The sequence below is a fragment of the Pogona vitticeps genome, chromosome 5 (assembly GCF_051106095.1).
Source record: "Pogona vitticeps strain Pit_001003342236 chromosome 5, PviZW2.1, whole genome shotgun sequence".
Lineage (NCBI taxonomy): Eukaryota > Metazoa > Chordata > Lepidosauria > Squamata > Agamidae > Pogona > Pogona vitticeps.
This window is the reverse complement of record NC_135787.1, coordinates 61,944,362-61,968,467: the sequence shown is the minus strand read 5'-3', so window position 1 is coordinate 61,968,467 and position 24,106 is coordinate 61,944,362. Positions and strand designations below refer to the sequence as shown.

General features: G+C 39.7%; 1 protein-coding gene across 49 annotated transcripts in view; it reads left to right on the top strand.

Moving 5' to 3' along the window:
• The window catches only part of SORBS2 (sorbin and SH3 domain containing 2), a 237,799-nt gene that overhangs the window by 124,110 nt on the left and 89,583 nt on the right, over nucleotides 1-24,106 (top strand). For 19 of the 49 annotated variants that reach the window (XM_073001376.2, XM_073001371.2, XM_073001370.2 and 16 more), the window contains 2 exons: nucleotides 4,874-4,900; nucleotides 7,043-7,167. In XM_073001376.2, coding sequence (XP_072857477.2) covers nucleotides 4,874-4,900; nucleotides 7,043-7,167 — 152 coding nt within the window. Of the gene's footprint in view, nucleotides 1-4,873; nucleotides 4,901-7,042; nucleotides 7,168-8,361; nucleotides 8,971-23,317; nucleotides 23,807-24,106 lie in introns of all 49 variants that reach the window. The other 30 variants (XM_078393932.1, XM_073001373.2, XM_078393954.1 and 27 more) reach the window with 5 other exon arrangements.

Sequence of the window (24,106 nt, the reverse complement as noted above, 5' to 3'; positions counted from 1 at the left end):
TAACTATTAATCGTGGAACACCACACTTGAATGCCATTGTGTTATATATTTGTATCATTTTGTGTTAGAGCTGAATATCATAGTCTGTTACCAAGGTGGATGAAACCCTTCACAACTCCTACTATGAGAATTTTATTCATGCGTACATGTTTTGGTTCTAATGATATAATTTTAGGGTGGGTCCTTGTAGGACTTTACTCCACTGTATGTTGTGTAACTCAGAACTCAACTTGAAGCAGCTGAAAGCTTAGGTGAGGCTCAACTGCTGAATGCACTTTCCGTTTCTGCATTCATGTAATCTAATGGCCTTTGAGAGTATACGCTTTTTCCTGAAGAGAAGCAATGACATGTGTTCTCCACAAGTCTAAATTAAGTGAGAAGAACTTCCAGCCCAAGGGTGTTACTCACAGGCACACTACTGATAATTCTTAATTTAGAAAATAAATATAGGAGGAAACTTGGTAAAACAAACACTTGTGGAAGATCTTGCTGATTAAACTCACCACAATCTATTGTTTGTGCTTTGATGTTCATACTTAAGTCGTGTCCAAATGAGGGTACATAGTTTGTGCTTAAACAGTTATTATCTTTAGTGTGATTTATATCTCTAATTTGAGTGATTCTTCTGTTCACATGGATCAATATTTTTTCTCCCATTAGAAGGATCCAGACAGGTCTTTGGATCCTTCCAATTTGTACCTCTTTCAATTAATGACACACCCCTTCCTGCTCCCTCTCCAGAAACCTGTCTCAACCCACAAATACCGAGGAGTAGACAAGGTATAAACCTCCATTTATTGTTGGACTATAATTCTCGTTAGCCCCAGCTAGCATAGCCACTGGTGAGGAATACTGGGAATTATAGCCCAACAACATCCAGTGGGGTGCACTTTGTACATTCTTGATTGTAGACACAAGTAGAGGCTTCCTTGAACCATCAAAATATGTTACTTCCCCAGCACAGGAAATGGTGGTTGCTCACTGCACTGGAATGTTAGTTGGGTTGCAAATCTGCATATATCCAAGCCTTGGTACAGTGGGGTCTTGACTTGAGAACTTAATCCGTATTGGAAGGCGGTTCTCAAGTCAAAAAGTTCTCAAGTCAAATCTGCATTTCCCATAGGAATGCATTGAAAACCATTTGATCCGTATCTGCTCTTTTCCGTCCATAGAAACTAATGGGAAGCTGCTATTCCGCCTTCGACCACTAGAGGGGGATATTTTGTTTCTTTTTTTCTTAGGTCAAAAAAGGTTCAGGGAAGGCAGGGAAAATACAGTCCAGGCAGTCCAGTACCAGGCAGTCTGAAGACTGTCTCCCAATCCACTCTCTAAACACTGGGAGGAGTGAGGAAGCAGACAGGCACCCTTTTCACTGGCCAACAGTTAACTGAAAGTTCACATTTTGCACTTTCCCTGCCTCCCACGTGGGTTTTTTCAGTTCTTAACTCAAATCTAAGTATGTAAGTCAAGTCAATATTTTCCTATGAGAGCGGTTCTTAAGTCAAAATGTTCTTAACTCGAGCCGTTCTTAAGTCAAGACCCCACTGTATAATAGATAGTTTACCTTTGATTCCTAAATTATCTATGGTAGCCATCATATGGTTGAGAAATAAACATGTACCCCAGAATATTCAAAATGGTGTTTGATTATTTAGAGGTTTGTAATGTGTCAATTTCTCTGAATGAGGGAGGGAAGTCAGCCCAAGTGAGATCCACAGTCAGGCATCACTGTTGAGGCTCCAGCTTTCCAGTGCAAATGAAGGGGACCAGTGGTAGGAGGGACACCCACTATGCATCACTGCTAATGCAGGAACATAAAAACAACATGTCAATAGACTTAAGTTCATGTAACACCAAATTTATAAATGTATGTCCTTTAAGGGATTAGAGAGATGACTGTGTTATGAAATACATGGAAGCTTTACTTTTATATATATATATATTCTATCTGTGTTTGCTCACCTGGGGGAAAACCCTATTTAAAACCCTTGGCCAAAAAAAAAAGGGGGGAAAGAAAAGAAGAGTCATTATCATGTTCACTATAAAACAGCAGTCTAAATGTCTCATAATGCATATCAGTAAGATATATGAATGTTTGACCAAATTTTTATTAGAGATCGCTTTCACACTTTGTTCCCAAATTGGAAGCAATGTAGTGTGTGTCGTATTCTGAGTGCCCTTTAGATTGCTAAATTGAAAAGTCTTCCCTTTGGCTATTAAAAGATAAAGTGGAGATCAGAAAATTAGCAGGGGCCTTGCCATTAAATTTCACCCTTGGCTAAATTTTGCTGTAGAAATTGTCGAGCTAGAAAATGCAGCTTGCTGTTTTAAACATTTACAATGCCAAAATGATAGAAGCAATGGCTTAAGGTTATTTTGTTAATAACACTAAAACTTTTTTAAAAGAATGTGCATTTTGAAATGGCACAGAGAGCTGAGGGTTTTGAAACCATATCCATTGTTCCTCTGTACAATTATGACAATAAAAAGCTCTTTACATACTCATATTCAGTGGTAATAAGTTTTGTAAAAACCACCATAGAGTGTAATGCATTGAAAAAGAAGAAAATGCTGTAATTAATAACTAAAATCAAATACTGTAGATCAAAAATAACTGTTAGCTTTTGTCTACAGAAACTATTTTGAATGAGCCACAAGCATTGATTTGCCCTTGACTGCCCTTGATTTACCTCCTGTGCTGTACATAGATAGCAGAAAAGAAATGAGAAATTGGTGTATATTTTGTGGCTATTTTATAAGGAGGCATCAAGAAGTTTACAAAGGAAAAATGCTTAGTTCCATCATGAAACTTCCCCCCCCCCCCTCAGCATAGAACAATTACCAGCTTGAAAGAGATTAGCATCTATTGGTAGACTGGTTCCTTCAAAATTGTCTCAAAATATTTTTCAATATTTTCTCAAGTATCTTTGCATCAAAGACAGGAAATATAGGTGTGTGTATTTTGTTGGGTTTTTTTAAGGTTTTAGTTAGTGTGTTATCACCAAGACAGCCATTGAGCTCACTGATCTTTAAAAAGTTAACTCTTTCTTACTATCTTCCCTATCTCTTATTTGTATAATTAACTAAAGACTAGTAATGTGGTGTGGATTCCCAGTGTGGTGTAGTGGATAAAGTGATGGACCAGGACTGTGGAGAACAGGGTTCAAATCCCCAGTCAACCATGAAAAGTGACTGGGAGAGTGGAACTGGTAAAACCTTTCCTTAAATATCTCAATTACCTTGAAAGCTCTACTAGGGTTGCTATAGGTCAGTTCCGAGTTGATGGCACAGAACACACACACACAGTGATAGAGGCAGCACCCCTGCTTCCCTGCCCCACCTTTCTGGGCGCTGACTCTGAGTGGGTGCCCACCTAAGGAGTTGAGAAGCACCGAACACTTGATTGGCCAAAAAATGAACAGGCATGAAAGACCAAACCAGCAGTTCATGCCCATCTCTAATTTCAAAAGTTGTCTGAGAGGTGAAATTTTTAGCTGCATGCTCTTCAGCGCAGGCAATGCTGGATTGTCAGGAAAAAGCAAATAGAACCAATAGAAAAGTAGGATAAGTAGCCAACGATATCTCTCCATAGGGACATTCGGCCTGCTTTCAACAAGAACCTGAGCTTCACAGATTCTGTCTTTTAATTGCAAGACAGTGATAGTTCGGTAAAATGGCAGTATAAGATCTCATTCTAGAGTTTTGCTGACAGTTCATCCTTCATTGCATCTATTTTTACCCAGCTGCCATTATACTCATAGTTAGCTGGCCTGGTTTTAACTTAACCCATTCTTAAGCACTATAGAAACAAGCTTTTTTGTGTCTCAAGATACTGTGCATCTTCCTCTTGCTAATAAAGCATAGTTTAAACTAACCACAATTTATCCATGTTGGACATAACACCAAATCATAATTCAGAAATGGTGGCTTCCAGTCCGTTCACAGCCAGGTCAGAGGAGAGAGCATGAACCCCAAACTTTTTTCTTTATTGCTAAGATATGGTTTAGGATTCTTCCCAAATCAAATTAGTGTGACACTGGGGTAAAAGTATTAGGTGCCATTTTCAAATGCATACTGGTGAAGAGTTATAATCAATATGAGAGAAAAGTTTGGCCAAGGAACGAAAAGTAGATGAGTGATCTAACTTGATCCTGTTAATGTTTGCTTAGATGTTGTGACATTTACCCCGTGGCCCCTGCTTGTTTCACCAAACACAGAGCTCACAGGAGTATCCCAACACGCCCTTTAACACGCTGCCACCAGTTGATCTCTCAACCTATATTTCCTATGAAAGACTGAGGTCCATTCAGTACTGAACTTTTAAACAGAAACAGGTTTATTGATTACAAGTTTTTTTAGGAATAATTCTTAAGCACATTCTTAAAGTTACACAAAGCTTCACTATTTTACTTTAACCTCTTCTATCCTAATTAATACAGGTCACACTCTGACTAATCACTCTCTCTGCCTCAAACGCCTAAACTCTTTTTCTCTTCTCTGTCTCTCTGACTTAGCTCCCTGACTCTTTTTTCTCTGACTCTTCCCTCCCTCCTAGTTTCTCTGGCTCCGTCTCCCAACAGCTCTCATTGGTGCAGGCCAATACCATTATATATATAGGAAGACATGCCGACAGATGTTAATTCCACAGAATTCAGGAAGATTTGCTCCTAAATATGTATGTTTAAAATCATAGTCCTTAGGAGAAAAAAGCTGCTTACTTTGGTGCAATAGTACCATTAACTTCAAAGTATATATATGAATCAATACATTTTGGTAATTTAGCTGCCCTAAAATTCACACATGTAATCACAGAATAAGATAACTTCCTTGCCAAAACTTCTTATACATTAACTTTGACATTTTCTTTTTCTAGGACTTGATGCTCAGTCACCAGATTCAGGTAAATGCAATTTTATTTCATGGTGGTTATGCAATAGCATTGCTTGTGAGTGAAATAAACAAAGCATGCTTTTACCTGCTATTGTTTTCCTACATAAACCTTACTAATTTAGAGAGCAGTCTAAACTTTGAACTAGAGATCCTCTGTATGATCTTAGGGCGTTTTATTAAATAGCTTTGTATTGTGGACAACAATTTTTGCTCCTTTTTTGGTAAGTTGCTTAAATATAGATAACTCACCAAAAAGAAATATGCCCTACATTATATCTATTTTCCCCTACATTATATCCCATCGTTTCTTAGTAATTTAAAGCACAAAGTTCTTGAGATTTTTCTGAGCTAGTATGTGGCAATAAAACACTGGAAATAAGATTAGTCACTGGACCTAACCAGTGAACTGCTCACAGATGAATGTGGTAGGTTCCTGCCTCCATATAGGCTCTTCATGTGAGAAAGGACCCTGCTTTTTCAGCTTTTTTTCTGAGTTAAAGGAGAACACACTCAACAAAGAGAGCAAAGATTTAAATTTTAAAAATGAAAACTGTCACATCTTTGTGTCAATATGACACATGTACTTCATGCCAGCTTGAATCCATGGCCCAAGGGCAGAAATAGAAATCAATTCAATTGTTTTGTTTGTATGTGAAGCCTGCACATGATGAGGGGAGCATGCTTGTCTCATCCGCTCTCAGTATCACCTCAGTCTCAAGGTGAAATAATCTGAAGAGGGAGAAGCTTTTATGCCTGCCTGACCTCTCCATGTGAACAAGAACCTGGCTCACACAAAGAAGCAATGCAGTTAAGGCAGTATTGTCATTTTCAAACTGTTTTATTTTTCATGATTATTGGAGGGAGGTAAGGCTATTGCAGTACCCTCACTATATATGAGCTCCACACAGAAATTGAACAACTCAGTTAGGGTTCAGGAATACACAACATGTGAAAGATCATGAAGTGATTTTTTTTTTGTCTTGCTCACTCCATTTCATTGACTGCTACTTGTGGCCACGAGGAATCCATAGATATTTTAGCATAATTCAGGAGGAAGACAGGCTATTGGATGAATGTTTTGACAGGAGTCCCTGCCACCTGCACAAAACATGAGGACATGATCCTAGAGCACCTCTAAATTAGTTCCATATAGACAGATATCCTAAGAACCAACCCGAACAGGGTAGTTAAATACACGAGCAAAGAGTGAAGGATTTGAACCTTACTAAATATGTGAGCATATCCCAAACTGAACAGGTATATGCTGTACTAATATAATACATATATACAATATATGTTAGTATATATGTCTTTCATCTCAAGAGCTAAACACCTGTGTAAGATTTATCTCATTTTATCCAGGCAAATGAGAGCCTTAGCTGAGTGGGAATGTCTTCCTCTCTGGCAAGTAATGAAATTTCATGATTCAGGATTATTGTAACTTGACTTCCCACCTGCCTGGCCAATCCTGTAGCCACTGTACTATGTTTACAATGCAATCCTATACTTGTCTATTCAGACACAAATTCCACTGAGTTTGGTTGGACTTATTGTGATTTAGAGAGGCACAGGATTGCAGCTGCTGAAGACATCAGACAGAGGTATATTTACAAACTCACTTATTCATTAAAAGCAATACCCTTATGAAACCGTTGCTTCCTAATTCATTTCTTCTTAATACAGTATTATTAAACGTAACTTTTTCTAGTCATCTGTACAAATGATTTTTTAAAAATCGTCTGGCTCACAAGCTTACAATCTAATTGACACAATACAGAAGGGATACAGGAGACAAAGGAGGTTCAGCGGCCACTTCTTCATGAAATTATATTAAAATGTAATTTGGAGGAAGACAGTGATTCTGGGAAATAGAACAATTCAGGTGTCAGGTTGTCTCAACCAGACCAGTGGAATGGGCCTCCCTGTCTCATCTCTTCCTCTTTTATAATGGAACTGTATGAGTGTGCTCTTCCATTGCTGACTTGTACACATTTCACCCCTTAAATTTTTCACATTGGTGCCAGGAGCTGTTTTACATAGATTCAAATCACAGCATTTAAACAAACTTCCACCACCTCATTCAATTATTACACAAAGAGAACAACCTTTTAATCAGAAATAAATGTGCTTGGAATTTTTTTTCATATAAAAGCTTGGAGATCATTTAACAGTGGGAGTAGAGAGACACTGAATGGAGACACTAGCAGCTCCACTCTTGCAGCAAAAGGCTTTCGAAGTGTCCGGCCAAATCTACAGGAAAAGAAATCGCCAACTCAGGTAAAATGGCAGATATGCAGAGTCATGTTTTGGGTTCATATGAAGTTCTGAAGTTCAGTACTATGAATTTACAAACTAGGCATGGGCAGTTTCTTTCAGATTATTGTTTCCTAGATGCATTCTTAATATACCTTGTATCAATTTGTGATACTGTCTCTGTTATATTAGTCTGGTCTGAATGCACAGCTGATAGTTTGGTCATGGACTTTCCAAAAGTAGAGCACACACACTAGCAAATGTTCACTAGGTTTAAACTGGGGTGATATGTCCTTAATTTTCAGGTATTTTACCATAATGTTTTCATTATATCTAAATTTAATGTTAATTTTTAAAATATTTTCAGGTCATTTTTTGCATTATGCTTTGTTAGAAGTACCTGCATTAGCAGAAGTGTGACATGATTTAACCTTGTAACAAAAAGCACAGCACTTGACTAATCTGGAAAAATTTATCCATTCTTCAGTTGATTTCAAATACTTTCCCCATGCTATAATTGTAAATTGTTAGAAGTATTAAAATGGTGCTGATTAATTCCAATGAGAATGTCCCACAGTAACCCATCCTGTGCATGCTAAAAGCAGTTGTTTATGATTTGTATGACATGGTTCTGATAACCAAGAAGATAGATCCTAAGGGTGGAAATGCCTCATATTAGTACTATCAGTACTGACTATACGTAAAGGCTTCTTAAGGTGCAGTCATAAGGGGTACACTTGATTTCTACCTCCAAATCCCCTGCACACAGTTCTGTGTCCTTGTTGGCAGTGCTGGTCGGAATGGGTGGTGATAGGCTACCCTATCTCCCTACCAAGCCAATGACCCCAAAGGATTGCTGGGGTGGGATAAGATTCATGCTCCCCGATTCCAATCCTGGTTGGTAGAATTGTGATACGTGTGCTCCCTCCCCCAAAAGCAGCAAGACTGAAAAAGTTCTGCACCCTTTACTGGGGAGAATTTTCTTCTGAGTAAAAATGTGTAGCATTGCAGTGACAATATATGCATGGTGGTTTTTCAGACATCAGAACAAAATACCATCCTCTGGAATGTTGACTCACTTGGCTGGATGTGTGTTAGTATCTCTTTTATAAGCAACACACCATAACTCAAGTTTATTTTCCTGCTAATGTTTTGCTTTCTCTCTCTCTCTCTCTCCTCTAATATTATTTTGCTGTGTGGATGCTTTTGGCAACTAAGGCACCCCCACTACCTCCTAGGAAGGAAAGTTTGGGTAGATCTGGAATAACTAATCAAAAGAAGAGTGTAAATAACGTTGGGTTCATAACAACCAAACAGACTAAGAAATCTCCTCCTGATGCTGACTACTATACTAATAAGGAACTTCATCGGAGGACAGTGCATTCTAAAAAATCTAATGCTGGTGTGTCTTACACACACAGAATTACTAAACCACTGACCCTGGTGTCTAGCACAAAAACAATAGCTGGCATTCGAACTACTGTTCGTCAAGGCCACAAACAGTCTCAAAAGCGTAGAGTCTGTGCCCTGAAATTAACTCAGGCACGCAATGCATCTAGTAGAGTTCCTTCTCATACACAGCAACAGCCTGTGCCTGCTGAAGCATCGGCAACTTCACAGAGGTCAGCCTCACCTGCCTGTAACCCTGTCCCTGAGATACAGAAAGCATCACTCTCCGTTCAGATAGCTCCCATCCCTGATACGAAAGCAGCGCCTGAAAGCCAACAACATCCACCTAGGCTTTCTCCAGACACTTCCAAGACGCCTCCAAACAATATGCATCCAATGCCTACAGCTCCTTCTGCACAGTCCACAGAATGCAATGTGGTATATTATGTTTTTCTCTCATTTTTATTTTAGATCTTTCCTGTGTCACCTAACCTTTTTCTCTTTAGTATACTCACCTGGCTTTGATTAGTATCTACAATTCTTGGGTAAAACTACCTGTCTTCATATTAAAATAGGGACATGCTACTTTTTTTAAATTAGTTTTGAAATTAGGCTCTGGCCCACCTTTATGCATGAAGAGCAGAGAAGAGTGTGTGATTTACATAGTTTTCAAGAAAGCAGTCGATTGGTTTCCATGATAGATCCTGGAAAATTGTATACTGTGAGGAAGGTATTCCGTGGAATGTGAAGGTTGTGATGAATAATCACTAAATTCCCCATTCTTGTTGATTCAGACTATCTCAACATGAGGAGACACCCTGAGGAGGAATTTTCAAAAAAAAAACCCCAATGATTATTTCTCATCTCTAGCATGGGAATGAGACATGCAGCACTATTTTCTCTCTCTCTTTTTTGACATGTTCTCTAGGATCTAAGCACACTCTTTCAGCATAAAACTAGTGTCCTTTCCCTTTTAAAATCAAACACACACAGGCAAAGCACTCCTAGAACAACCAGAACAACTCATTGATCATTCACAACATACAAACAACCCATTACTTGCCTCAGATCTTCAGAAGTCTATGCTACAGAGTAGCAGCCATTGCCATTTTGCACAGTTCTGCAGTTTGCACAAGTGTTGATCTTGCTAATGCAAGAATTAAGAGTGCCAGAAAGGATTGTATCCTCTCAAAAGTGAGGAGAACAATGCATGAGGATGAGACAAATGAGGATTTACAGCTATACTAAGTACATTTTCCAAATGGAGCTCTGTGGAGGGATTGTGCCTCATTGAGGTAGGGTTCCAGACTCCAGAGAAGCATGTCTGGTCTTCTAATCTTTTGTCTAGTCTTCTGTATATGCATTCAGTGGCAGAACTTGGAAAAGGTATCATGTGGACTTCAAATCCCAGAATTCATAGCCATGCTGGTTGGCAAATTCCGGGATTTGTACTTTTAAAAAACTGTTCCATAACTGTGCAGTTGTGAATCTACATAACCTGCATGCTGTTATGAGACAATGCCCTTTACATCAGAATGTATATTCCCCGAATAGTGAAGTAAGTGTGCAATATTTCTTTTCTCTTTCCCAAACTCTTATTCTAGTTCTCCACTTCTGATACACTAGAGTAAAAACCAAAGCAAAAAAAAATGTTTTCAGTCTTGACCAAAGAAATGCTTTTTAACAGGTTTTTCCTGTTAAATTTCCTTAAATTGTAGTTTCATCATGACTACATATATATTGTAGTGTTATATCTCCTATATGGATGAAGATATTTATGTTAAGAAGAAACTCCATTTTGTTGCAGGAAAGAATAATATATAATATAACTATTAATTTCAGAATCAGACTTCAGTTTCAAAATCACCTTGTCATGAAAGAGGGAGCTACTTTTCTAGACATACTAGTTTAACTTTCACAACCACCATCTCCCTTGCATACCCAAAATTAATTATGCTTTTTTTAAAAAGTCATGGCTTTTGCCTTTCGATTCTCTGAATTTTGGACAAAAATGATACGACCTCCTTCCAAAAGATTGACCTAGAGCAATAAAAGCAATAGCAAGAATTATTTCACGTGTTCCTAAAGCTTCTTTTGCAGCATGGTATATTGAGTTTTTATATTATTAATCTTTATAACCATGCTGTGAGGTAAATTTATTGGCTTATAGATGCACTCTCCATATCATCTCAATCTAGCAAGAACTTCTTTTGTGTCATCAGGGCATGAAGAGAACAATGAAGATATTTTAAATATTCCTTCCTTACATAATATATTTACCCTTTTGAGTTGAGATCTTCACAAAAGGCTTTCTTCTTATAGCGTGCTGCTGTTTGTGCTTTGCAAAATATTTTATACAAGGCATCAAACAATTTTTTATTTTATTTATTTATTTGATTTATACCCCGCCCATCTGGTCTAAAAGACCACTCTAGGTGGCTTCCAATATAGTAAAAACAGTGAAATAATACAAAAAAACACAAACAATTGCATAAATCATATTGTAATAAACAGAATACAACAATAGAATAGAAAATACATAAGGAGAGAATAAACAGAGAAGTCAGATATTAACTGGAGGGAAGGCCTGAATGTATAGCCATGTTTTTAATTGACTTTTAAAAGTGTCCACAGTGGGGGCCACGCGGATCTCAGGAGGGAGATTGTTCCAGAGGCGAGGAGCCACCGCTGAGAAGGCCCGGTTTCATGTCCTTTCTTTCCGGGCCTCCCTCGTTGTTAGGCTCCTCAGCCTCACCTCCTGGCTCGTGCGGGTGATCCGAGTAGATCTAGGTGGAAGCAGGCGTTCTGTCAAGTATCGAGGTATCAAGTAAGGTAAAGGTAAAGGTTCCCCTTGACATTTTTGTCCAGTCATGTTTGACTCTAGGAGGCGGTGCTCATCCCCGTTTCCAAGCCATAGAGCCAGCGTTTGTCCAAAGACAATCTTCCGTGGTCACATGGCCAGTGCGACTTAGACACGGAACGCTGTTACCTTCCCACTGAAGTGGTCCCTATTTATCTACTCGCATTTGCATGCTTTCGAACCGCTAGGTTGGTGGGAGCTGGGACAAGTGACGGGTGCTCACTCCGTCGCGTGGATTCGATCTTACGACTGCTGGTCTTCTGACCCTGCAGCACACAAAGGCTTCTGCGGTTTAGCCCACAGCGCCACCACGTCCCTTGAGGTAGCAAGCTAATATTCTTGAATGATCGTACTTTCATTCAGGATTATCTTGTCAGGCTAGTATTTTCTAAAGATCTTGGAAAAAAATACTTCTTTTGACTATACACCTCACAGAATCCCCAGATAGCATGACTCTTAGTCACAGGAGCTAGAACATTCTGAGTGCTGTTGTTCAAAAAAGGAACCTTGCAAATCTCTGTTTAATGCACAAAGGGGCCTGACTAGAGCCTGTTCAAACTCACACTACAATATCCTTGGCTGAAGAGTGAATACATTCAAGGAAGATGCAATTAACACTTAATTCCCTGCAGTTCAAAATCTATGTGTTACAATTCACTAATCCATTTGCTTTCCTTTGTGAATTCTTGGAGAGCTCAATACTTGTGCACTCCTTTGTCTTTATTAAAAGCAAATGTGTACCATCCACACTATCGTTTTGTGCCTCTGATGGAACGACAAGGGAAGTCTAGCATCTTCCTTGTGATAGAGCAGGGGCAGCTCACAGCCATCTTGTTTCATCAGTAGGCGGCAAAACAAAAGTACAGGAGGCTGGAACCCAAACAGACCCATGCAAATGGGCGGAATGCTGTATGTATCCCAGCATGTTGATTTCAGGAATTGTTTAGCAGCTGCTCCTCATAATTAAAATCAAGCTATAACACAGCATGGAATCTGTTCTTCAGAGAAAATAAAAGTAAGCAATCCTATAGGACAATTTGAATCCTGACCAGAATATTTAGGAATATGGATGTGGCCAGAGCAGCTGCACTAATTTGGACAGAGACTTCTAAATGAGCAAAAGTGATTAATTTCAATTGCAGGCTGAATTTGCCTTTTTCATATTTCTGCCACTGCTCAGAAAAGTTGGAATGAGTCTAAATGGCATGTTATGTGGTTAACAGAATTGTCTGAAAAAGCAAATGAGTGTATATGTATTTCGTTCCCTTAGAGGTCCACATTCCAGTAAAGAGGTGCTCTTAATAGTTTCCATGTGTTGCCAGGTTGTGGAAGAAAAAATTCTTCTAGAAACGTCCTGGGGTAAAAGGGCAGCTAAGGTTTTGCTAGAAGCACCTGCAGCTCATGCTGGCGCACATGTGTGTGTGTGTACATGTGTGAGTATGCACACTTCGCAACCTGTATTATATTGTATGAAATGGGTTTCAACAAGCCCCATCACCCATAGTGGTAGGCAACTGTTGTCCTTCAGATGTTTCTGGCCTGCAATTTGTAACTCACGGACTACATCACAGATTCAACTCATACAAAATGGATGGATATCTCACACCCAATTTTCTACTTCTGGGTAATGTGAAGCATACTTTATAGCAAGAAGGTCAGGTAGGATGTTTTTCAACATTTTAGCCAGGTGCTGAGGAAAAACATATATAACTGTACAATTATTCTGCAGTGACAGACTCAGTACATCATCATAGAATGAAGCCACCTTACATTACAGATAAAGTATACATAATGGCACCATTGAATTAGCCAATCCTGTCCACATGTTCCAATGAATAAGACCCTCTGAAGTTGATGGGACTTAAATGTCTGTATAGCATGTCTAGAACTGGACTGAAGGCTATTTGTTTTATATTTTCATTCATTCATGGTGTACAAAGAAATTCCTGGCAAATTCAGTGCTGTATCGGTGAAATTGAATGAATGTCCCAAGATCATCCATCCAGTGAAGAGCTTAGCTGTGGTTAAACTTTGGGTTTCCTATGCATGGAACATCTTCTAATGTGGCTGGTACATTCAATACCACTTTGGACTCGATCAAAGTGAGAGTTAACAGTAGACATACAGTAATGTTTGATGGGAGTTTGGTCTTTTTGTGCCTAAGGAATGTAACTTGGTGTCCTATGAGATACTTTAGAATCTAACAGTAATAGCAATAATTGCTTGACTTCATTATGTCTGTACTGTATAATACATTGATCTGCATTCATTGAAATTGTTTCTGGTGGATTTGTAATAACAAGACTGAATCCTCTTAGCTAGCTAGATCTAAGAAAAGTTCAAGATGTCAACCAAAATGTTTAAAAATTAATAAATTAGTTGTCCCTTCGGCTAACATTTCTAATAGGAAAAGGGCAAACAGATGTCACGTATTATACTAAAAAGAAAAAATATATTTTAAACTTAAAAGTCTGAGTTCAATTTGAGGGCTCATAAACTGAATCCTGAAAGCAAATATTTTTTATGGTTCTAGATGAATATACAGACAACGGTGAGAGAGCATGAGTTTTTAAGAGAAAAGGAGTTTGTGCAATTGCTTGTAAAATGTGTATTCATTGAAGTGGGGTGTGGGCAGAGTGAAGATTGCTGTAAGATATGCATATGGTATTTTGAGTTTCATTGTATGTGAGCACCTATCTACAGTACCTTGAGAAGCACTTAGCATTTTGAGGAAGAGCCATGTGCACAAACGTGAGGATACAGTGTACTGTACTTTGGCCAATGGGTGTAGTTGAGGCAAAGTTGTTCACTTCAGAGTCCTAATTGTTTGCCATTCTTGTGGTCCAAGATGCCTGCATTTGAGATTTAACATTTGAGAAACTATATTTCTCTAATCACTGTGTGGTGGTGGCGGTGGTGGTGGTGGGATTGTCTTCTCAGTTATTTAATTGTAGATGAGTTTATCAGAGCCACCAGTATTCTGGTGGTTAGAATGTACATTAAAGTGGTTTGTCATGGTGTTAAAATGCAAGCACTTCAAGGAAAGGCTGGTATTTATACGTATTATTGTCCCCTGCATAGAGATCCTCAGAAACGCATGTAGATGGGATAGTTTATTTATGTGTAGGTCATGATATGTCCCTTACAACTTGGATCCCTTTGATTGCTTGGAGAACCTCATGCCAGGGCTGCCAGTTCCTGACATCAGCGTATGTACTAGTGTGGAGAGCCTTCTCAGAATGTGGACGTTTTGGGCTGAAGGAAGCTACATGTAGAGTTATTGTGAGCAGGACAGAGTGGTCCTGACCCGACCAGATAGGCGGGATATAAATAAAATAAATAATAATAAAAATAAATAATAATAACCTGCAGGACAAGGAATTTGGATGCCTGAGGCAAGAGCAAGATGGCACTCCCGTTTTGTACAGAAGTGGTGACTAGACTGACATGTGATTCTTTCTTTGGCATTGGCCATCCTCTGCTACATCTGAAGACAACAGCCAGCTAAAGGGGTGTAGAACAAACAGCATGGCACATAGCTGCATCTTCTTTTTAGCCCCTGCTTTGGCTTCCTAGGATCTACTGCCTGGGGTGACTGCCTCACTGTACCTAATGATACAGCAAGGCTTGGTGACTGCTTTCGTGTTCTCCAGCAGCCTGTGCTCTCTATCTGTAGATGCACATCCCAACCAGTCGTACGGTTAATTGAGCACTATGTTGTTTCATGAGCCCTACATGTTGTTTCATGTAGCATTTGAGCTGGTATAGCTTAGTGGGTTGTAGTGACTGCCTAGGGAGGTAGGGGCATGAAATAGAATCCTCACTGTGCTTCCCAGGAGAGTGGCAAATTGAGATCACCTAGTATGTGTTGGCTGATGAGGTTATGTGCCCTTGGGCATGTCCAAAGCACCACCAGAAGGAAGGACAGGGAAACCACATCTGAGTTCTTCATATATATGTGCTTAAATTCACTTTTTGTGACTGAAATAAAGGAGGTGATTGTGAAGGGAAAGACCAGAAGCTTCGGGTCTTTCTAGTGGAGCCGACTCTCTTAAAGACCTCCAAAATGACCCAGACTAGCCCGCCTACCTCCCCTGGTAGTAAGGAAGACCAAGGTGCCGGCGCACAGGAGCCAGGAGAAGCACCACCAGAGGGGAAGGTGTCATGTGCGGTTGATACCAGCGATTTGGAGGAAGCTCTCCAGGGGTTAATGACACCCGGACCTTATAAGGAAGATTTGGAGGGAAGAAAGGAGGTGGAGTTAAAGAGGGAGGAAGGAGGGCTAGGGGATATAACAGTAAGGCGGGATGATATCCCCGGTGGTTGGGAGATGGTCTGGATAGAGGATCCGTGGACCAAGCGTTGGGAGCAGGTGCGGGTGCCTCGTGAGGAGGCTGAAAGGAGGCGTAAGAAGGGCCTGATGCAGAAGCCCTCTCACTGGGGGGAGACGGAGGCTAAGCTCTGGCGTAAGAAGCTGGCCGAGGCGAAAGAGGCAAGGGAAAGGGAAAGGGCAGCCAGACAGGCATGGCATATCGAGGAGCTGAAGAAAATGGGCTGTTACCTGGTCCCTGGAGTGCCTCACCAAGGGAAGGAGACCTTTCGTGGGGTTGGATGGGAGATGAAGAAACCCTTCCGTTATTAAACCCGTTGGACTCTGAGGGAAAGGACAAACTGTTGGGTGAGGTCCCTGTTGGGCCTTGGGATTCTGAACCTGTTAAAAGTGTTTTTGATACTTCATGGATACCCTTGCCCGACCCTGTTTCAGGGCAAGAGACTAAACCAAAGACATCAGTTAAAAACGACGTTCCGTTTGTTCCGTTTAATAAAGAAAAGTTAACAGCAGAGAAAGCGGTCTCGACTCCTTCTTGGGACGGGCGGGAAGCCCCGAGCAGCGAACCCTCACAGTGATATGCAGAAGAAGAAGTGGCATGCAGGGAATAAAGAGTTATTTCAGGTTGCATTAGAATAAACGGAAGCATGAAACACAAAATTACAAAGTTTAGGGGGCCATACCATGTCACCAGTTACTGCATGATAGTTCTCCCCATATCTTCTTGTACACAAGCAGGTAATTGAATGTAGGAAATTGCAGAACATGCAAAATTTTTGTTTAAGCTACAAAATGAACTATACTTTTATTCAATTGTAGGTGTTGCTCTTTGCAAACACCATTAAAAAGCCAAATGATTGCAGATGTTCAAAATCCAGACTAATTCCATAATTTGAACATTGAAAGGCGGAAAAAGCTTTCACATCTGCCTTATACAGTTGTACTAAAAAATAACAAACATGGCTTTTATTAAGGTATTTTTACCCATTTGTTTGAGTGTGTTGATGTGTGTTTAAACCTGAACTTTGTGTGCTGTCTTGTCTTGTGTTAATTAACAAGAATCAGTTCACTTTTTCATCATAGATTCTTAATTGTGTCTTGTTCTTTTGAAGCAAGGCCAGCAATGTGGTGTCTTTATCTCTCATGTGCTCCCTTATCAACTTAAAAATTCGATACAGTTCTTAACAACTTCTGTAATAAATGGCTATATTCATGAAATTGCCCATACAGCTCTAGTCAGTTTGGTATATAACTCCACTGAAAGATCTGAAATAAAAAATATAGCATACACTATCCCAAAGCAACAGTTCAAAAATGCAGGCATAAGCTCAAAAAGTGACATTGATTTTGTGTTCTTAAATCATGATAATTATCCATGAATATGCCTCATATTATAAAATGTGATGGTCAAGATTGAGAAGATGATTGTGTTAATGTTCAATAATGGCTGAAATCCTGTTGGTTGGTTTTCTGCACATAAGAAGTAACTGATATCATTATCAGCTGCAGATTCCTGACTAAACACATCATTTTTCAATTTCAGGATGCATTCAATTTTGTCTCATTTTGTGCACACATGCTCACCCCAGTTGGTTGGTGGCAGTCTACCACTGACTATGATATCATTCTCCTTGCACGGGAGGAGCTGTGCAATGAGTCAGTGTACCATGAACATGTATAGAAGGTAGTTACTAGATTTATTCACTGTCTGGTACACTCAGCAAATTGTTTATTTAATTTATTCGCGAAGGCTTTCACGACCGGGATCTAATGGTTGTTCTGGGTTTTTCGGGCTCTTTGGCCATGTTCTGAAGGTTGTTCTCCCTAACGTTTTGCCAGTCTCTGTGGCCGGCATCTTCAGAGAACAGCAACCTAATATTTAATTATTAGATTACAAAATTATAACAGAAGATTTACGTCTTATACTTCCAAGCAGTCCACAAACAAATGGCAAAAGAAAGTGTTTTTCTATAATAGAAAAAACCGTGGAACGGCTGAATTTCAGCTTCTTCTGAACAAGATACTACATAGTATAAAACACCTCGTTAGATAACAAATAGACACCACTAGCTTTATATTTTCTCTGATACCACTGAGATATTCTAGGCACTGTTATTCAGGGCTGATTTCATTTTTTTTAATTCAGAAGATTTTCAAGTGTTCCTCCATTTGCAGCTGTACTGCTGTATTAAGAAAACATCAACATAAGGCTGCAGTTCTTAGACATCATCCATCAGGAAGGAAGTTTATTTCTGGATGGTCAGGTATAGGATTGGGCTGCAAAATCATGACTTTAATTGAATGTTGAACAATAAAAGATTGGGCAAAAGAAATAATGTCACCTTGTTACCGGTAACATTCATACAGTGGTGCCTCGCACAACGAGTGCACCGTAGAGCGATGAATTCGCTCTACAAGGCCGGTTTTGCGATCGCAAATGCAGTTGCATACCGATGCCTCAATAGGGAAAAAATCGCAGAGTGAAGGTCGGTAAGCGGTTCGCTTACCGACCTTCGCTTTGTGACCCGCCGATCAGCTGTTCAGCGGCTACGAAATGGCCGCCGGAAGCCGCAAAATGGCCACGCGCAGCGTTTTCGCGCCCTCGTTAAGCGAGGGGAGGGCGCGAAAATGGCTGCCGGCCATCGGAGAAACATCGCTGAACGGTGGGTACAGCAGCCGATTGGAACGCATTAAACACTGTTTAATGCATTCCAGTGGGCTTTTCTGCCCCGCTCAGCGATGTTTTCACACAGCGAGGGTTAATCCGGAACGGCACCACTGTATTTTAAAAATATACATATTTATGAAGTGGCAAATTTATCCATGATAATAACACTTGTTCAAAGGAAAACTTAATCTTCTATTAAGACACCCTTTAGCAAAGCAAAAGCAAAGCATGCTGCTTATATACCGCCCCATAGCGCTTCAAGCACTCTTTGGCGGTTTACAAGTTAATTACACATTGCCCCCCCCCCAGCGAGCTGGGTACTCATTTTACTTTAGTATTGAAAGACTGTCCGAAGAGTTCACCTTGATCCGCAGCATGGTTTTATGAGCACACAGTGTAAGGAGACAGTCTTGACACACAGTTTACATTTTAACAAGCTTCTAGTTCAGCTGGGTGAGTTAAACATAGAATTCTGTGTCATTCATGTGCATGCCCTCAGTCATTTAGTGGTTCATATTTGAAAGTCTATCTGCACATGGGTTGTGTATTTAGCATAAAACTACAGCCCTGTTCAGCCATGAAACATAAGTGAAGATGAACTTGTGAAGGATATGAGGTTTGTCAAAAAGCAAAGTGTGCTGCTTATGTACCACCCCATAGCGCTTCAAGCACTCTCTGGGTGGTTTACAAGTTAATTATGCAGGCTACACATTGCCTAACCACCCCCGCGAGCTGTGTACTCATTTTACCATCATCGGAAGGATAGAAAGCAGAGTCAACATTGAGCCGGCTACCTGGGATTGAACCCCAGGTTGTGAGCACAGTTTTGGCTACAGTACAACAGTTTAACCACTGTGTCACAAGGCTCTAGATTCCATGTGTCAGCTCACCTCCACATAACATAAGAACAAAGGTCCTTTCAGACTCAGCATGGTGAAGCTGGAACTGAAGAGAGACAAGAAGGGTGGGTGCTGAGACGAAGGGGTTGGACATTTTCATTTTTAGCTGACCTGTCTAGGCTGAATACCTGAACAAGGCAACTCTGCATATATCTCTAAGCATGGACACTGAACTTTCCATAAGCGACAAATAGCTTTGGATCATATGCAGTTTTGATACCATAGATTTTAATAAATCTAACTTGGCCACTACATTCTGATCTAGTTATTATCCACAAAAATATCCAGAAACAGTTTTATTAGTGCCTTAAGAACTTAACTGAAATATCTCATAACTGTTTTTGTGTTCTGTACCTGGCTTTCTTCAGTCATACCACACCACCAGTGACAGATATGCTACATACATTTAAAATTGCAATGAAGACCCCATAATAATGTTTGTCTTGTATTTTTTACCAAATGACCATTCTGTATGGTGATTTCTCCTCCTAGGGTAAAACAGCCTCTCCCTTTTTACAGTGGGGTCTCGACTTACGGACGACCTTACTTGCGAACAATTCAGCTTATGAACCCGCCCTATAGGGGAAATAAGGACTCGATATACGAACTTCCCTAGAGTTAAGAACAGGGGGAAAAGTGCCCCCTCCCTCCCTTTAGAGGCTTCTGGAGGGGGGAAAAAGGTCAGAAACTTAAAAATAAATAAAAGAAAGTCACTTACCAGGCTTTGGTAGCCCCCAAACAGCAGGAAAAAGAGCAGGAAACAGCTAAAAGCCCACACCAGAAGGGAGCCTGGAAGCCATTTTGTGCTCCCCCCCCCCCCCGCTCCTGCACCCTCCTCTCCCCGCCTATCAGCTGATCGGCTGGCTCTGAAGAGGCTTGGGGAGGCTTGCTCAGCACCTAAAAAGCCTGCCTGTGTGTCTTTGTGCTGAAAAAATCAGCACAACATGCTTTAAAACATGATTTAATATTGGCTTTGTTGAAAAAAAAGATTTCTAAAGTGCTTTGCAAACCGTTCCCTGCCTTCTCCCTTGTTTCCTGAACCTAAGGGAAAAAAGAAAAAATGTCCCCCTCTAGTGGCAGAAGGTGGAATAGCAGCTTCCCATTAGTTTCTATGGACGGAAAAGAGCAGATACGGATTAAATAGTTTTCAATGCATTCCTATGGGAAATGCATATTCGACCTACGAACTTTTCGACCTACGAACCACCTTCCAATACGGATTAAGTTCGTAAATCGAGACCCCACTGTATTTCCCAATAGCTTCAAATAATCTTATAAAACATTACTTTGCCTTCAGCCTGTCATAACTAAATTTTAAAATCCTCTTTTTAAATCTCTTAACTAAGGGCCAGATTTCTTCCTCTTAAAATAGGAGACAAAATCCTATTGCTGTTTATGTAAGCTTTCAATAATTTGTTGTGGCTTATTGTGGCTAATTGTTGCTGTATCTTGTCTTGGTCACATGCCTGATTGCACAGCTGAGATCTACCCTGGCATCTTGTCAGCCAACCACAATTAGCCAGAGCATGTTAAGCATACTGCAGTAGGATTCTGGGACAGGGTGTTTCTTGGTGGTTTTATTGACTGCAGAAAATTTAGAAATATATTTGTATCTACAAAGTGTTGACAATGAGGTAGAATTTTATATACTGAAAGAAATAAGCTTGTTTCATAGAGGCACAGATCACAGATTTGATGTAGTTATTTGTTGAAACCTGTTTGACTCATATGCATAACAGTGCATCAAAATTATTGCATTCTCCATTAAAAACTACTTGTCTAATGTGGAAATTTTCAGATCAGACCCATTAAATCAATGGTGTTTGATTTGTTTGTTAAATGTGTTTTAAGAGCTTAGAAAGATATTTTCAGATGATAGATTAAAAGAGCCTTTCATTAGCTCTGTAAAATCTTCAGGATTCAAAACATTTCTAGGAGACTGAAGTTTTATTTTTAATTTTGCTAACTCTAAGTCTACGAACCAGCTATGGTCTCTTAAATAACAGGATGCTAAGACAGGATTAATGATTATAAATGGACAGATTCCAATATGAATTGACAATGTACAGGGTGCTTCATATTCTGTAAAATGATGTAATCAGCAGCTTATATTTCCCACATCAGTTTAGTTATGGAAATGAAACCACTAATGCCAAAATAAAGACAGCATTCTTGCAAATGTATGGCTCATAGTGCAGAAATAATAACTAAACGCTTGTTTGTTGCTTTCAGAGAACAGGAATTATTGCTTAGGCCACTCCAGTGAGAAGTGTATTATTTTCATTACAATAACATCAGAAATGAGACTGCTACAAAAGGGCCAGTTTGTTTATTATTTTTCCCCAGTGCCTTGTCTGATGCTACTTAGTTTATTCTAAATCTTTGTTCATCCACATCATCTCAATGCCATCACCATTACCATAATCAGAAATATTATCATTATTAGCAGTAAGATGTTTACATCTTGGAAGAAGATTAGGAGCATTTAGTGTTCCACATAAACATTACAAGCTTAGCTTTCAGTATTATCTTTAGTCTCCAAATATCATGTTTTTCAAATACCATGGGCATCCATAGCATCTACACTACATAGCTATGCCAATTTGATTCCCTTTTAATTGCCATGACACAATCCTTTGGAATCCTGGGATCTGCAGTTTGGTGAGGTGCTTAGAATTTTCTATTATGCTAATCCATGGGAGTTTATTGCAGTTCCCTGGTGTAGATTTTTAAGCTCCGCACCAAACTACGAATCCTAGAATCCCATAGGATGGAACCATGGCAGTTCAAGTGGAATCAAACTGCTATAGCTGTGTAGTGGAGAAACATTCTCCATTTAATTAGCAGAGTGACCTTAGAGTGAAAGGGAGGCAGCAAAACATGCCTCTCTTGTTTTTTTCTCCCATCTCCTTGAACAACAACAACAAATTACTTTTGACAAGGATGGCTTATTTGAGCTGTTACTAATGGCTATGTTTATTTAAAAAAAATTATACAAGCTAATCCTTACAAATCCTATTGAGTTCAATGGGTCTTTGTCTTATGTAGGTACTTTAGGATCGTAGCACTAAAATTATGTCTGAGGCCTTTGGTCCTAGAAACCTTGATCTAAGGAGACGATTTATGCTTTGTCAACAAGAAAGATGCCTACACAAGAAATGCGTTCTTTTCAGCTTGTGAAGACATTTGCTGTTGACTTTATTAAGCTTTTCCATGCTGTCTCCTTCCATTTACTACAAACACACCTGTCTCTTGAAAGAGTTTCATGAGATCTTTGGAGTGTTAGGACCTGTAGTATTGCACGCATTCTTGGCCAGACATCTATACCCTGAATATGAGCTTTTGGTGAGGAAAAGCCTGCGTGCCTAGGATTCAATGTACATAGATCCCTCCTTTGCAGATGTTTTTATATGGATGTCGAACTATGCTTAAGGCAACAGTAAAGGCCAGCGATAAAGCCCTACCTCTCTCTAACTGCATAGGCGTCTTCTTCACACAAATATGTGGAGGTGGTGGTGTAACGAGTTCTTCTACCATGGCTGTAAAGCTATGATGCAGAATTTGTCTACTCCTTAAGATATTCTTATTGGCACGTTCTACTTACTTCCATTCCTTTGAGAATTAAATTAAATGCAGTTGCATTTATGTGATTGGAAAAAAAAAACGCTTTCTAATATTTCTTATAAATAAATGTAGCTTAATGCAACTTGATTAGAACAAAACCTCCAACAATTGGAAGCCTTGGAAACAGACAAAATCCAATACACTGTAGTTTCTGGCATTGCTTCCACTCATACTTGACAATTTCACTTATGTTTTCTTTTGTAATAAGAGTTTTGTTTATTTTCTAATCTACTTGAGTGTGCTTTCTAAGGCTGCTTTAAAAAAAACAGTGGTGTGTCTTTTCCTCATTTGCTCTTGCACACAACAAAAGGGTAAGGAAAAAATATTATTTTTTTAAAAAAATTAAGATTAGTAATATGTTTTCTTATTTTTGTTTGTTTGTTTGTTTGTTTCTCAAAACTCAGCTTGGAACCCAGAAAGTAACTGCCAGTGTGATGGAGGTAAATGCTTCACAGGCACACAGACAAACGTCAGCCGAAGCTTCACCACTGCCTCCTTCACCTCCTCCTTCCATGGTGTCGATTAACAGACCCTATGTTTCACCTGACAGTGGCGCCCACGTAACACCATTTATTTTGCCAACACGTGACAGTTTTTGGCCTTCACGCTTTTATAGGACCCTGGCCCATTCACGGTTCTCATATACATACCCTTTCTTAGTTCCTGACAGTGCTATCCACCACAGGACTGAAACAGCCTCTGTTGTGACAGATTCAGCCATGAGTGAGTACTCCTCTCGCCCGGTGAGCGAGTCCTCCACTGCCATTCTAGATGAGCTACAGAGCTGTAACTATGATACTACTGACCGTTCTGAAACACCTTCCCCAACCTTGAGCCAGATGTCTGCTGTGTCAGATGGCACCACCTTAACCTCCACTGCTACCGGCACTCATGTAATTATTTTTCCTCTTTCCTCCTCCATTTTGTTCAACTAAGCTGCCAAAATGGAAAAAGAACTAATCCTTTTCTGTTATCTCATTTAATTAATAAGCATGTTGGGGCAGTTGGTAATATTTCTTAATAAGAAATCTTAAAACTTCTTACATGTAGCAGGGGGGAAATCTGCTTGTAGATAACTGCAATATCCTGGATGGGTAAAGCATTTGGGGTGCTCCTGAACCCCTCATAAAAGTAGCATTTGGAATATTCTTGACATGATGCCCAGCTGGTGCCAATGCATAGAGCTTTTGGGT